Below are 15,858 nucleotides of genomic sequence, written 5' to 3'. Positions count from 1 at the left end.
GATGGTTACTGGGGCTGTGCACACACTTTTCTCTTGCGTGTGTGTGAAGCGTTGGTGCCTGTTATGACTTTATTGCAAGTTCCATCATATTTGTCGCTTTTCTTAATCTGAACTTCCTGAAGTCAAGAAGAACCCGCAAGACAAGTGTTTAAGAATCTCAGCTTCCATTTAATGAAAATAATTCATTTGGGAAACATAAATAAATAATAATAAAAAAAAAAAAAAAGTATGCTTCTAGCCTACTAGGATAGTAGGGGCTAGAAGGAGGAGGGCACAAAGCTATGAATGGACCAGTCTCTGAACGCTCAGAAGCAAGGTAAGTGAAGTGTTTTTAAATCTATTATTTGGGTCATGATTTTTAAGTGAGTAGTATCATGCCATGCAGTGGCAGTAGTTTCCCCACAGATGAGCTCCTTGAATACAAGGCTATGGATAACCTTTATGCCACATTGCTAACCTAGCACGGACGGGATCAAAGGGACCACCACCAAGTGACAGGTTCTGCCTGCGTCGCCGTGCGTTGTCGTAGTCTGCGCCCCGTCGAGCTGTAGTGCTGCTGCAGTGGGACTGCTGCGGCTGTAGAGGGCACTGGTGTGTTCCTACAGGGCAGCCGAGACGGGCAGCAGGACCCCAGAGTTGGGTGTTAGGAAACCAGGAGGCTGGAGGCCCTATCGCTGTGTGGTTAGTGCTGTTTCCGTTGAGCTAGATGCTCAGCTATACCCTGTTTTGCCTCCCAAAATACATAAACTGCCCAAGTGCCAAATCTTGAGCATGCATGGAACTTTGTGATATCACTGGGATGCAATTTAGAGTCTGCTCTCGAACAGACCCTAACAAAATCCTGAATTCAACAGAATGCCTTTGTATCTGAGTCACCAAGCCAACCCCCTCAATGTTTATCCAGACACTTCTGGAGCTCAGGCTGTATATTCTCCAGCAAGGCAATATTTTCAGGCACTAATGACATCCCAGCTCAGCCTTTCAGTGATGTTCTGTGCTCAAACTAGATGTATTTGCAGCCACTCCCTAACTCCATCACTCCGTATCTATACTAGATGTTAAAGACTGAAGACTGAGGAAAAGGATGAAGGTTAAAGATTTGAAGTATATTAAAAACAAAAACAAAAAACAGGGCTGGAAGAACATGGTAGGACACTAGCTTACTAGAATTTGTTTCAAATGACATGCTAATCTTGGTCCCTACATTCTTTGGGGAAAAAAAAAAAAAAAAAAAAAAAAAAAAAAAAAAAAGATAAATCTGTCCTACAGTGTCCTTTTGTAGCCCTAACCTTACCTCTAAACCCATTCTCTGTGGCATCTTGCTTCCAGGCTTCTTATTCCTGCCTCACCATTTTGCCTCTCCATCTGTTGGGCAGCAGTGGCTTGGAGAAAAATAAACTAGGTCAAAAGCTAGCAGTTCCCACTTTGAATGTCACATACTCCCCTTTTCAGCATGGAAAATTAAGAGTATATTGATAGAAAAAGAATTACAGATCCCACCATCTAAGCACACACAATGAATTTTTGAAATTAATATAGGTAGAATGGCAGCAGAAAACCCAGTAGAAACAAAAACAACATCAACAAATCAAAATCCTCCTGTACAGATAATTATATTTATTTAAGTCTAGACAGCAGCATGTGAGACAGAAAAAAAAGGTTAAAGATCTACTTCTATAAAATAATTATATTTCTGATTTTAAGAATAGAGATTGTGTATTTGTTATGTTTGTCTTTAAAGTGCCATAGTTGTATATATAAAAAAAAAAAAAAAAAAAAAAAAACTTCAGAAGAGGTAAAATCTGCTGAAGAAATAACTAGGTCACGATCCTTAGGAATTTAAATGAGACGTACAGAAGTGTATTCCAAATGAATAGCTGATACAAAGCTGTATACATATGTAAATATGATATGTGAGCACTAGGAAGCTTCCTGGAATACAGACATTTTCAGATTGATCTTTAATGAACACGTGAGGTGGGAAATTACTGTGGACACATCAAATGTGATGCTGCATAACCAGAAAGCTGAAATTAAACACACCACCTCTATTGTGAAACACGGCAGCGTCTGCTTCACTGATTATTGGAGAGGAGAAACGACTGCATTTGGCTGAAACCACAGAAGGAATATGAGGCTGAACTGAATTATTCAAGACGAATTCAACTAGGACACTAGTGAAACATCCTGGAAAAAAGCTGCCAGGACATCTCCCTAGAAAGCATCAGTGATCGAGACAGATAACACATCTAAATAGCACTGCCCACTTCAGCTCAGCCCACTTAAAAAAAAAGAGAGAGAGAGAGAAAAGGGTGAGATGCACTTTTTGGTTTTGTCCTGGTTCATATAAAAACTAAAAACCTGTGTATAAATCCTTAGAGGGTTGCCAGCACAATGCAGAAAGCAGTACAAAAAGGTGTAGCATATTTCTACAAAGTCCTGAATACTGAGGAAAGATTGCCAGCATTCAAAACAAACAAGGACGCAGCTGAAGTCAGATGTGTCCTTTCCCGTGGCACTTTCCCTTTTTAAGTGTCTCTCTTGGTCCTGGCCAGGTTAGAATGATAGAACTGTTTCAGCGATGCTAAATGCGAAGGTTTCTCCTTCCAGGGCCAGGAAGCCATAAGGAGAGTGGAATTTGCAGGGCAGAGCCCCTTGCACAGATCACGAAAGATTTCATCAACTAGCTGGGAGAAGAAATGGATCCAGAGATTTTTATCCAGACCCTGAATGGAGCGAATCTGATAGGCACAGTAAACACTGGTGAAAATCAGACGGTCATACTCTCCTGGAGGCAAAGGGGTATCGATCAGTGAATAATATCTCAGTAGCTGCTCGATCTCCATCGGTGTTTTGGGAACTTCACTCTCTAAGATCTGCATGAACCGCCGCGCTGGGCGCAGGGAGGCCAGCTCCTCGTCCCGCAGCCGGATGGTCCCATTGGCCTCGACGTCCAGCCTCCCCCAGAGCATCTGGAAGAGAAGAGCAGCACAAACATCGCAAAGCCGCCTGCTCAGTGTCCGTCTCTGCCGGCCCCACACCCCTGGCCCCAAGCCTTGGCTTCCCCGCAGGGCCCTGTCCAGCCTCCCCCGCCTCTCCCCCTGCCAGCCCGCCCTCCTGAGGCATCTTCCAGCAGCTCCCGAAATACAGTGGCGATGAGAAGGAGCAGAACAGGTGAGTTTTTACGTGCAAGCAGGTGGGAGCGCAGGTGCTAACAGCGCCTCTGCCCAGAGGCCCCCAACACCCCGGAGACCTCTAACATGACGTCGGCGTCCTCTGGGCCGCGACGGGGTGTGTTGGTGCTGGCACCATCCCTGCTGCGAGGATGTTCATCTGGAAGACATCAGGCAGAGTGTGACACCACAAGATCATGGCCCTTCCCATTCGTTTCTGTCATTTGCTTGTTGATAAAGCCTTTGGTATTTCAGAGCTGTCACTCACGGCTTGCCAAATACGACAGATGCTGATCACAAGATCTCAATGAGCAAAACAAGCTTCACAAGAGAAGCAGAAGTGGTTAAGGGAGGCGAGTATGAATTTTGGATATGATGACCCCAAATCCTGCCAGCACAGAGCTATAGCATGTGGCAGCAAAGGCATTTGTCTTGGAAGGCTGCAAGGAGCCCCTCACTCTGGGGTGGGTGCAGCAGGAGTTTGAGCAGATGGGTTTTGACAACAGGTTGTTTTGTAGCTTTTGCTAGGAGAAAGAAATGCTGCCCAATCGAAAGAGGATGCCAGGAGGCTCCTAGAACCTGGAAATATTGGTGGAAATATTACTTGGTGCTCACCCTGATTTTGTACTTGTTCCCTGAGCATCTGCCACTGGCAGATGCAGATTATGAGTCTAACACGGTCAAATCCATGGCTGTTCTCATGTCCAGCTAATTTCTTGCCAGGCCACCTAACCTCATTTAAACAGGGAAAAAATGAATACTAGGCCAGAAGAATTAATGTGAGTTACATTAATCCCAATAATCCTTTATTTTTTGTTTACTAATTCTTCTGATACTTTAACTTTCTTTTTCCCATATTTGTTCTTTCTTTGTGAAAAAAAGGAGACGCATGTATCCTCAGTCCAGAACTGTAAGATGGATGCTGCAACCCCTCCCTTCTTCATGCTGATCAGCACAGTCACGAGCCAAGACCCTCTTCTATGGCTCCTCTGGGTCAGGAAAATGAAATGCAAAAGCCGATATAAAATAGTAAGCTCTCTGACACTCCTCTTTCTTATTATTTTTATACGGATAAAGCTTTTCTATATTAAAAAGAGAGAGAACATACATTGAACACTCTAGAGTTAAGGTCAGCAGGTGCTCAGAAATAGTAGAAAAATGATTTAATACTGTATGTGTGTGATGACTGCTACCAAAGCCCACTTCCAACTTTCCATTCTTGATTAAAGCTTTTCAGGGTGATAGATGTACAAGCTGCCTGGAGATCTGCTGTCCCTTCAGACTGAGCTTTGTTTCTCTGCACAGCTGCAGGATCCCTAATGTAAGCCAGCTGGGGCTTTGGAATGTGAGCTGGGCTGTAGCTGCTTTTTCCTCTTCCTCCATGGATGTGCCAGCAAAGCTTTTACACCATCCGAAAATTTCTTTCCTGGGCTTCTCCTCTCAGCTAACTGATCCGCAAAATTCACAGATACCTCTAATGAAAGACATCTGCCTGGCTTGCACAGTCAGTCAATTTGTTGAATAGCCACCAAACTGGTGTTATTCATAACCATCTTATACATTTATGCAGCATTAGATTTTGAAGTACAGTAAGAAAAAAATCAACCAAAGCATAACAAATAATGTATTGAAATAATAACATAAATGTAATTTGCAGATGGGAAAAACAGTCCCTTATTTATCATCCAACAGTTGTTCTGTTCCCAAAAAAGCACCTAGAAAACCCACACACATCATTGCAGGAGCAGACTTTTTCAGCACAGACCCCCGCCACCAGAAACAGCAGCAGGTCTTCATCCTGCAGGTAGGTGGGCACAAAGCCCAGCTGGGACTGCAGCTAACGCGCTCTCCTGCGTCAGCACAGCTAGCAGATGCGTTTGACTTCATCTGAAGAAGCAGGCAAAGCGTAGCACCACAGGAATTGCACAAACATTTGCCAAGCCAAGGAGCTGCCCCACGACCAGGTGCGCTTCCTACCTGTCAGCCTCTGGGATCCAGCGAACACACACAGCACCAGCCAGGCGTTGAGCTGCACCTGGGCCATAGCAGCCGTGCCCAGTAGTGGTTCACATCCCCTCCGCGGACAGCGCCGGGTGTAAAGTGAGAGCTGTTTGCTTCTGTCTTTCTTGGCTGCTTCTAATCCCAGCAGCCTCTGCTGGAACAAATCTGCCTTGCTGTGTTTATGGTTGCAGTCCCGGGAAGGGCTTTGCAGTTGAACTTGCTGACCCAAGAGGCTATTTTCCATCATATTTTGGAAAGTTGGAAGACTTTGTTGTGAAGTTTTTGGCAATAATATTATTTAAGGTTCTCTTCCAAAGACTGACTTTCCACTGCAATTTATTATACGGAGCTATTAGTTGCAAGAAATTTTACTACACATGATTGCCTCTGAGGAATGGGGGAACCCTATGGTCCCCTCCTCCACTGCACAGTGCCTCTGTCCCATCTCTGTGACCCTTCAGTTTTCCCTTTTACTGGGTTTGAAAATTTGCAAATGATCCAGAAATGTCACACAGATAAGGCCACAGTCTGGGCAAATTTGTGGTAGGGCAATAGCAGCCAAAATATACAAGCATGCAGAAGAAATGTTACTTGTTCAGCTCTGTAGCAAATCTTTGGGAAGGAATAGTTGGTGTAATGACCTAGCAAACTGCAAGGACCAGAGCCAGTCAGCCTTCAGCACCTCATCATCCTCTCTTGTGACTTATGGGTTACAGTGAGCAAGGTCTGCCTTAGGTGTTCTGAATTATACAGAGGAAATTTCATCTGATCCCCTTCACAGCAGGTATCTGTGCTGTACACATCCTTGCACTTTCACGAGTGCCTAACCCTCACTTGAGACACGGTGTATTTCTCCTCTGAGTGGTGCGGTATTGTTGCAGGTTCACCGACAGGTTCTTGGATGTGAGGGCCATACAAATCAGTAATAAATATAAATAAGTAGCAATGCCGTCTCCCTCAAGCTAACGGTGTTCTCTGGGGAAAGAAGTCTGCCTAGAAAAGACAGGAGAAGCTGAAGTGCATACCCTCCTGAGTGAGTTGGAGGCTGTCGGTTTGTGGTGACTTTGGTCGCCAGCTATTTTATGGGATGATGTTGCAGTTAATAAGCTGCCAGTGTGCAAGGCAGCCGTTCTTCTGCAGCTTCCAGGATCTGCAGCTATGCCCGGCAATATGTGCTCACAGCAGCTATCAAAAGTGGCACAGATTTATTAAGGAAGGAGGAGCCCTCAATATCTGGAGCCATTTTTCCCCTCTGTTTGGATCAAAGTAAGACCTGTATCTGTCATAGCCTTGGCTATCTTACAGTCAGATGACACTTCTTTCAGTTTTCATTATTTTCTGCTGCTTCTGCTTCAGCTGCATCCCTTTCTTCTGAGATACCTTTTATTAAACTGTAAATAATATGCCACTCAAGAGGCAGACTCGGATGACCCATCTGCACAGTGAGATTGATGTGCCTTCTGGTTCGTGCCAGTCCTTTAAAATTCGCAGTGTACACCAGTGTACACATGACTCTGTCTAGAAGTTACTTTAAAAAAACAGCAACAAAACCCCACATCTTGCTGGTCATGAAATAGCCTCTCTAGTATGCATCTGGGGGGATTTTGGCAAACATCTGCAAAGGTCGTAGTTGATTTTGTCAGTAGGAGTGTTTCCTAGGAACAGCATGCAGCTGAAGGTCTAGAAGAGGGTACCCATGTGGTGGGAGGGAGAAGAGAGGAGGCTCACAGGCTGTGCTGAGGTGACTGATACAGCAGCAGGTAGGAGGCAAGCAGAGGTGGTAGACACTGCCTTGAGCTGGGGAAACTTTGCACAACTGCCTCTCTATCCCACAGAGAAAGGCAGTTGCAGAGCACTGATAAATGTACGCTTTAGCTCTTTGTGAACCAGCAGTAGTTGTATGGGACGTGCACAGAAGCAGGCATGAGTTTGTAACAGCTGCACACAGTCCCTGCCCGTGCGACTGCAATGTTAGGTGGTGCACCTGCTCCTCCTGAGGGATTCTGTCCTTGCCAGGTATTCACAGCTGAGCGTGCACAACCCTGCCGCTCCACGCTCCCTCTGGTCATGCCATCTGTTGTAGGCACAGTTTCAGCATCTCACATCGAGCCCGGTTTCTGCAGGGTCACCCTGGCTGCTTGTGGCATTTCCACCAGGACTTCCCGAATCAGAAAGATGGGAAAGGGGAACAAGATATGCAGAACCCAGATCTGTAGGAGCTGGTTGGAGGTTGATCCAAAGTTTGGTCCAAGTAGCAGAAGCTTTGCCCATCACAGGGTAACGGTGCAATGGAGTGAGGAGCTACCAAAGGAAGAGACAAGTGAGGTAGCAGCCACTGTAACCCAGTTTGCCAAAGTCACAAGAAGCAGGATCTGCTGGGAAGAATTCCTCTGGTACTTACATTATAGACCCCTGCAGGCTCTTGAACCTTGTTCACTGTCATTTTTAGTGCCTCCATCAACCGTTATGTTTTTTGTTCAGGCCTTTTATTTTGCACCTTTTGTGGGTCTTTCCGATTTTTCAGTTGTAAACATACCCATAGACAGCAGTGTTTGTACAGGTGAAGCTAGCCGGCCTGTCAGCACTGTGAATTTCTGCTGCTTCCTTTTCCTATTGCAGATTACATCTGCATGCTGGGACAGGCACCTTGCCACAGGGACCTGCACAGGCTGTGCTTAGGTATGTAAGAGGCTTAAGGCAGCACAAGAAGTCACAAGGTGTGGATAATGCAGCACCAGAAGAGCCTCTTTGGAAGAGATGTTTCTTTGAGATAGGACTGCAAAAAGCTTGGCAGCATCTTCATAAAAGGGAAATGCTGCTTAAAAATTGAAAAAACCTCTTGCTTGAAATGTCTCACGCACAACTTGGGGAGACCTCAGTGCCCTGCCTAGGCTTGTCTAGCAGGTCTGCAGGGGAGGAAGATGAGGAGATGAAGAATGGTGAGAGAACAAGAGAAGAAAAGCTCACGGGAAAGGTGATGTTTGAATCACAGGAGAGGAAAAAGAAATAAAAGCTGGAGGGAAGCAGGAGTAAAGTACTGTCCATAATCAGATGGGGCCTCCACAATTCAATCCTTTACAGATATGGTGCTGCTGGTCCTTAAGGAAATAGTCTCCCTGTCTTCTTCTTCTAGTCTGTGAGCCACATCCAACTGCCTGAAGCAATAATGTGTAACAAAGGGAGAGAGGGCACCACCCCACTGCACCTACTGCACAGAGTGGGATGGGGCCTCTCACAACTTGGGGAAGATGTAACGGGATGCAGGTAACATGACTGTCATCTAGCCTGTCCTTCAGTACTCCTGTAACATCTGCTCTGCAGGAGTCCAAGACCCAGCTGAAATCCCCATCTGGATCTTGACTGGAGATCAGTCATCAGGGCCCGTACAGATGGCGTGGCTGCGATGCAGCCGGATACCCTAACACCATCGATGGCCACATCCCCAGGGACAAGAGGTTGCTTGCCCAGCTGTGGGGAGGAAAGCCAGAATGCTGGAAAACACCAGCTAAACACACTCAGCTGGGGAAGCTCAACACGGTGAGTGTGAATCATCACTTGAAGTCTAGTTATTCAGCTCTGCAGCATCAGAAAACACAGCTCCTGAATAGGGCATCAGCTACCACAGATATGTATCTCACCCAGCATCCAACTACATCTGGGAAATCCAATGCAGACAAACAAGCTGACAGCCTCATGGAGGCTGGCAGCGCAGACCAGGCAGTGACAGAGACTTGGAAGATAACTTTGTGCTTGACCAAGCTGCAAACAGCCTTGCCCACCATAAAGTAAATGCTCACCAGCTACAAGGACCTCAGGGCAATCAGGCTTGTGTGTAAGGATAGTCCCTGGGGCTCAGGAGCAGTGGAGGGGGTGTGCCAACACTGGCACTACTTTGTGAAGCTATGTAAGCTCCATCTCAGGCATCCAGGCACCATGTGCCCGGGTGACTAAACTGCACTCTTCCCAAGTTCCATCCAAGACTTCTCTAATGAGAAGACATTTGGGTCCGTTAGCAATTATTCCACTTATTAAAAAGACCTACTGGTGCCAATGCCTGTCCCCATGGGGCTGTTTTGGCTCCAGTACACACATTCTTTCACAAAACTTGCGTTTTATCTAACTTGACAGAGCACCGCGTCTAACCTTTCATGACGCTATGTCAATCAATTTCTCCTGCTATACATGCATTATGTTTAAATTGCTTTTTCTTTCTGTTCCAGCCACCATCAGTCTTCTAGCTCACCACACTGGGAAATACATATTTTTATGATACATGGACCACGACTCCTGGCATGGTGCCTCATGCACCCTGGGACGGGTGAAGGAGAATGCGGCGTGGGGGGCAATGTGCTCAACAAAGAATTTTCACAGTAACAGAAGTGGTGCCACAAACTTTTTTGTCTTGTGCAATGGGCATTCGCATGGAAAAAGAGCCCGTGCAACAGAAAACAGAACCAGCTGTGGAACATGTTGTGGGAATGACTAAAAGTACATTTCCTTTTTAATCAATCAAATTAATAGCAGACCATAAGGGGAGCTAGGAATCGTGTAGAACCCCAAACTTCTCCTGATTTCCTGTGTTCCCTTCTCCTTTTTTCTTCCCACAAGAGCTGTACTTTTTAAGGAAAGTGGCAAATGCTATCAGTTTTAACTAGAGAATGCTGTTCTGAGTCACATCCCAAACACTGCTGGCCATAGCAGCCTGAAACGAATTAAGGAAAAAAATAAAGAATTTAAGTCCATGCTTACAAGTCTAGATTGAAAACAAACATGAAACCTGATTCTTACCATACGGTTCAGCTCTTTATTCTTGCAAACAGATCAGATTCTTGTCACAATGATTAACTGTCCCTTTTTTTTTTTTTTCCTTAACTGAATTTATTATTGTTCTATCTCTTCCTCTATCCCATATTCTGACCACCCCTGATTCTTCTTATTTAGTGATCTTACAATTTAAAGAGCCTTAAATAGCACTGGGATGATTCAGGTAGTCTCTACAAACTCTTCTGAATTATTTTATAAATTCTCTAATACAACAGTTTTCAGATTTTGATGAGGTCAGTCAGCTTTCTGATGAAGAACTGCGTTATGCATTTTCTGGACTAAGAACAAGGGACATTATTAATTGATGACTGCTGTAATGTAATCTCATTCAAACAGCTGGTGGGTGGACTCAAACTACAATATTTCTTCATTTTTTTTTGGAGAGAGATGAGATTTTCCACAAGAGCAAAGATAGTGGTAATGCTATTATATCATAGAGCTCAGAGTAATTGGAATAGTGACAAAAAGGCACGAACTCTCGTCTATGGCACGAGGGAGGGGAGAGGAAAGGAGATATTTTTGACTGCAGGAAAAAGCAGTCTGAAGAAGTTGGAGAAACTAAAGACTGCTAAATTGTGAAGAAAAAGCTGGCATGAAGTAGCATGTAAGAGGTTACCTGCAACCCCTTCTGCCAGCAGAACAGCCAGACCTAACTCCCAAAGAAACAATGCAGACATTTCCACAATCGATTTGGTGTGGATCCAGGTACTTCTTGTGTTGTTCTACTAACAGCTGTTTGAGAACCATTTACAAAAGCTACGTGTGTTATGCTACATTATGATGATCTTCCCATCTTGGAGCTGAGATACTGTTCTCCCATTACTTACGCCACACAGCTGTTTCAGATGTCTCCTGGAGTCTGCACGAGTGAGTGAGTGCTCAGGCTATGACTTATGTCTACAGGGGCAGCTAGCAGAAGCCGTGTATCTACAGCATCTCAGCCATAGGGAATGCCTGGACTCCATTCAATTTACAAGCCAAAAAGACAAATCCAGTGTCTTACAGTTCAAAACAGCAGATAAACACCTGCCAGTTGGACTATCAGGACTGTAAATTAATATCCCTCATCCTGTGCTTTTTATCTAGTTCAAAAATAACATTACTCATGTGACCATGACAGACATGAATCTCACATCAATTTTTATTATCATAAATACTATGTTAGAACAGAAAGGATAGTGCTGTGCACCTGCTCCATTCTGATGTTATTTTGCGTCTTCTTTCTTGGCTCCTGCTTCTATTTTCAGGGGTTCTGGAGCTGCACGATAGGCAGGAAATGTCTCCCAAGGACTATTCAGATCAAACTTGCGAAATTCCTGAGATAGCTCCACAGGTTCTGCCACTACCCGTTTCACTTCATCATCATACCGCACCTAGAACAGTGCAAAGGACACAGGCTGGTCATTTTCATACAGCCCTCATGCTCCCTCCATTAGTGGATGTACACAGTAATGACCCAAATCGCCCTCAAGTATGAGCAACCCCAGTTCTTATGCCATGGATAGGGCTCAGGTCTCTGCCACAGCTTCAGTGCTCCTCATTCTTGAACAAAAGCCCTCCAGATGCCACCAAGACCTCTGTACTCTCCAAAAACTCCTCCTCTTTGCTACCATGCACCCCACATGTCCTGGCTAACTAACCTGAATTAGGAGTGCCCAGCCTACAGTCCACATGAAGTCTACTCGGAATAACAGATTTCTCCTGAGAATAACAGAATAACAGAAGTTCTCCTGAGTCACTGCGATAAGGTGGTCCATCCACCTGGCAGAGCTATATATTTATAAATGCCTATTTATAAATGCCTATTAGAACAGCTTGTTTGGTTTCAGTTTTGCTTCCTAGCATAACATTCAGAACATAGGTGAAGGGTAGCTGAGTACCAGATAGGCTTGATTTACCCTCGTTGTGTCAGTTCCAATCTCCAAACCTGTTGCCTAGTCCTCGGTTACAGGATTCCACAATTTCTATTTTCTTAAAACCCTCTGTTGCCTACAGAACTTCTTTATCTTCTCCTGAGATTCAGCTCAGTCTTACAACTACACCAAATATGAATGCTTCTGCAAGGCAGTCATTTGAAACTAGGCAGATACCAAATACACTCATTTCACATGTGGTTTACCACACAGAGGTAAACATTTGATAAATGACAAGTCAGTTCAAATAGAGTTTTGTTATCTGGGCCTACAAGAACTCCACAAAGTAAAATTCCAACTGTATAAAGATCAGTCCAGTCATTCATTCCAATGGAAATCTCCAGTTTTGCAGTGGAAAGTTTAACATTTCAGATGAAAAACAAAAAAGCAGAAGCACTTTCTCTGCCTTTGGCATACGTCTCATGAAATTTGCTCAGTGTTGCTGGCCTTAGGCTGCCTTATTATAGATAATACTTTGTGATGACTTGAAATGCTGGAGATGCATATGCACTGGAATATACACACAAGTGAAATGTCTTTAGACCCCTTTTAGATAAAGGACTACAAAGCATTCACATCTCTGTACTGAAACTCAGAAAACAGTATTACAGAGATTTGATCACTTTAGACACAAGTGCATCTCCTACCTCCACATAACCAGAGAGTGGGAAGTCCTTCCGGAAAGGATGGCCTTCAAACCCATAGTCTGTGAGGATTCGCCTTAGGTCAGGGTGGTTGGCAAAGAAGACACCATACATGTCCCAAACCTAAATGAAAGGGAGCCAAATAAATTGAATTAGATAGTCAATTTCCATCTTAAGCTTTCCAGCACCTCCATGCTTCCCCACCTCATATGGAAAGGCCACTCCAACCAAGAAAACAAAGGAGTTTTCTTTGTTTGTTCGTTTGAAAACACCCTGCTAGAGGTAAGGGTCCTCTTACTTTGAAAAAAGTCCCCTTTGAGTATTATATCCACAGAATTTCAGTTCCATGTCCAGCTTTGTGCAGTGCCAGTATTCCATGCAGGAATAATTAATTTAAAAGCAAATTAAACAGTGTTTTTCTCCTATTCAGAAAAGACAGCCAGTGAAACACCTCCCCCCTTCTCAGGGCCTTAGATAATGACATTTTTTTAGGAAAATGCAGCCCCACCCAACAGAGACTCTGTTCCCAAATAAAATGGCACTCACCTCCCTTTCATACCAGTTTGCTGCCTTGTGCACAGACACTGCTGAATCGATAGGTGTCAGCTCATCAGTGTATGTCTTCACACGGATCCGACTGTTGAACCGCAGAGACAGGAGATTGTAAACAATCTGCAGTAGGATAAAAGAAGGCATTGGCCATGCATGGACTTTATGGAGATCTCTTCACAGTACAGTACTGGCTGAGAAAAGATGTATGAAGCCTATTTCAAATATTCCTTCTCAGCAAAGTCACATGCAGCACCTAAGAGCTGGGCATGAAAAATCACCTAACTGAGGCTCTGATAGTTTTTCTTCATTCAAGAGTAACAAAAAGGATATGGGACGTAGAAAACATCACTGATGAGGAGCTGAAATAAAGATTAAGACTAAATATTAAAAAAGGAGAATACTTATGGGATGAAGACGCATGATGATTGTCTTAAAGAAAATGACTATTAATTACCCCCAGCATCCAGTGACTCTGTTGGTAAGTGATTTGATACCACAAGATAAACCAAAAGGGGAAAATGTATCAGCTACTTTTCATAATCTTTCTAACTTGCTGGGAACAAAACCAGTTCACTTCTCACGTCTGAAAGATGATCTGCCCAAATTGGACAAGGAAAGAAGGACATCTCTTCATCAATAAAGTTGCCTAAACCACAGTCAGCCTCCTGCAACCTGTGAACTCCACGTATTTTCTTCTAAGATTTTCCTAGGCTAAACTACAACAAGGTCTTTGCAATAATACTATGAACAAGGCTTTCTAGCAGTAGGTGAGAAGACAATACAATGAGCATCTAATGTCCTTCAAATAGGTCCTGATTTTCAGAAGATGCTTTTAGAAGTACTGAAGATTTTTCTTTTTTAGAAGAAGAGGAGAATTGTTAAGGAGAAAATTGGTGGAATTTTAAGAAAAACATGACTGTTTGTGTCCACAGCAGCTAACAGACCTAGGTAGAAGAAGGAAGAGCACCAGTTCCTACTTGGCCAGAAAAAAAGTCTCTAGACACTTTAATAAAATCAAAGCAAAACAAACAAACAAAAAGAATAATAAATAAATAAACAAACAAAACAAACAACCACCTCCCTCCAAGGGGAGGGGGGAAGAAAGACTTTCAGCAGAACACAAAAGGAAAGCTAGGAACCCACGTAGTATTAGTTCTGCTACTGCTCCCAGGATCAACAGGTTAAACAAACCCAGCACTTCAGAGTAGGTTTTTTTCCGACTGTCAGAAAGCAAAAAAATGCAGTCAGAGCTGCAACAGCATCCACAGCCATCAGCAGGTGTGGAGCTCTCCAAGTCCGGCAGCTGTGAGCGGTTCTTACCTCAAAGCGGTACTGCCGAGAAGGGACATCAACAGCAGTCAAGTCAGCCAAGGATTTGAACTGGGCATTGGTGTGATCCCGAAGGAAGGTCAGAACTGGAATAATCCCATCTGGATGGATCAAAAGCTCCAGCTCGTTGAAGCAGGTCACCTGATGAAAACAACAGAAGGGGAACTAGCACTGACACTAACAGGTCTCAACGTTACACTGAATCCAGCAAGACACGTATACAAAGAAAGCATATGGTACAGCAGACATGATGACATCAGAGAAAGAGGCTCAATAACAGCCCTAATTTTCACGTAATTCTGACAATCTTTCATCCTCATAACAACATCTAATAAGAAGTAATGAGTTTATGGGTTGCAGTCACCTCCCAGCATGAACAATTTCTTAAACAGCACTTACCTGTGCTTGCTGGACATACTTGGGCAGGATCTCAGCCACGTACTCCCCAAACGCACAGAGCTGCTTCTGTTCTACTTCATTTTTTGGTCTGACGGTAGCTAAAGAGAGCAACAGGAAAAGCAGTAACTCCCATCCCGTGCTTAAAAATCCCCTTAATCACTCCAACTGTCTCTCAGTAACTTCTGCAGAAGACAGGAGGATTCAAGTAACCCACAAAGCTTTTTTTTCTGGTAAATTCAAAGCTAAACAAACCACACATGTGTAGAGGAACAAAGGGCACGTCACAGAGACTGGCCTATTGCTACACCTGGAGAACAGGAGGCAGAGGGGAGAGCTCGTCATCTCCACAAATACCTGAAAGGAGCTTGTGGAGAGCAGGTGACAACTGATAGGACACGGAAATGGCCTCAAGGTGCCCCAGGGGAGGTTTAGATTGGATTTCGGGAAGAATTTCTCCACAGAAAGGGTGGGCAGGCACTGGGACAGGGCACCCAGCGAGGTGGAGCCCCTGTCCTTGGAGGTATTAAGCGAGATGTGGACGTGGTGGTGCTCGGGGACGTGGTTTGGAGCGGGACCCAGCAGGTCACCTAACGACTGGGTGACCCCAAAAAGCCTTCCCAACCCAGATATCCCAGTTTCGGCATGCTCCAGCGGCACGGCGGGGAGGGAAACAAGATGGAAGCGAGGGGCTGCCGCGGCCGGGTAACCGAGCCCACCCGCCGACAACGCAACAGAACGGCCCCGCTACTTCACCAACAACACAACCGAGTTTTCGCCGGGGGGCGACCCCTCGCCCCCTGCCGGCGCTCAGCGCCCCCCGCCCGCCCACTTACGCCGAGTCTCCGCGGCGGAGCCCCCCGCCGCCCGCGCCTGCCCCACCACCCCCGGGGCCGCTGCGCCCCGCGGAGGGCAGCGCCGCACCAGGCCCCGCAACGCCGCCGCCAACATCGCCGCAGCACGGGCGGGCAAGGGCACGGCCCGGAAGAGGAAGGCGCCTCCTCCTCCTCCTCCTTTTTCTCCTCC

At 45.2% G+C, this 15,858-nt stretch overlaps 2 protein-coding genes across 2 annotated transcripts; both read right to left on the bottom strand.

Annotated features, from left to right (window-relative positions):
* Positions 1-1,597: 1,597 nt before the first annotated feature.
* On the bottom strand, positions 1,598-10,977 carry FAM180B (family with sequence similarity 180 member B). The gene is made up of 3 exons (XM_084522114.1): positions 5,151-10,977; positions 3,254-3,333; positions 1,598-2,972 (listed from the first exon to the last, which is right to left on the bottom strand). The coding sequence occupies exons 1-3, from the start codon at positions 5,419-5,421 to the stop codon at positions 2,529-2,531; spliced, it is 795 nt and encodes a 264-aa protein (XP_084378240.1). The 5' UTR covers positions 5,422-10,977; the 3' UTR covers positions 1,598-2,528.
* Positions 10,978-11,121: 144 nt separating this feature from the next.
* On the bottom strand, positions 11,122-15,827 carry NDUFS3 (NADH:ubiquinone oxidoreductase core subunit S3). Its single transcript, XM_084522115.1, has 6 exons — positions 15,669-15,827; positions 14,836-14,933; positions 14,428-14,577; positions 13,102-13,227; positions 12,559-12,678; positions 11,122-11,371 (listed from the first exon to the last, which is right to left on the bottom strand). The coding sequence occupies exons 1-6, from the start codon at positions 15,781-15,783 to the stop codon at positions 11,204-11,206; spliced, it is 777 nt and encodes a 258-aa protein (XP_084378241.1). The 5' UTR covers positions 15,784-15,827; the 3' UTR covers positions 11,122-11,203.
* Between the last annotated feature and the right edge of the window lie 31 nt (positions 15,828-15,858).

The sequence above is a fragment of the Aythya ferina genome (assembly GCF_964211825.1).
Source record: "Aythya ferina genome assembly, chromosome: 5".
Classification (NCBI taxonomy): domain Eukaryota; kingdom Metazoa; phylum Chordata; class Aves; order Anseriformes; family Anatidae; genus Aythya; species Aythya ferina.
The sequence above is the reverse complement of the archived record's forward strand: the minus strand, read 5'-3'. Positions and strand labels throughout refer to the sequence as shown.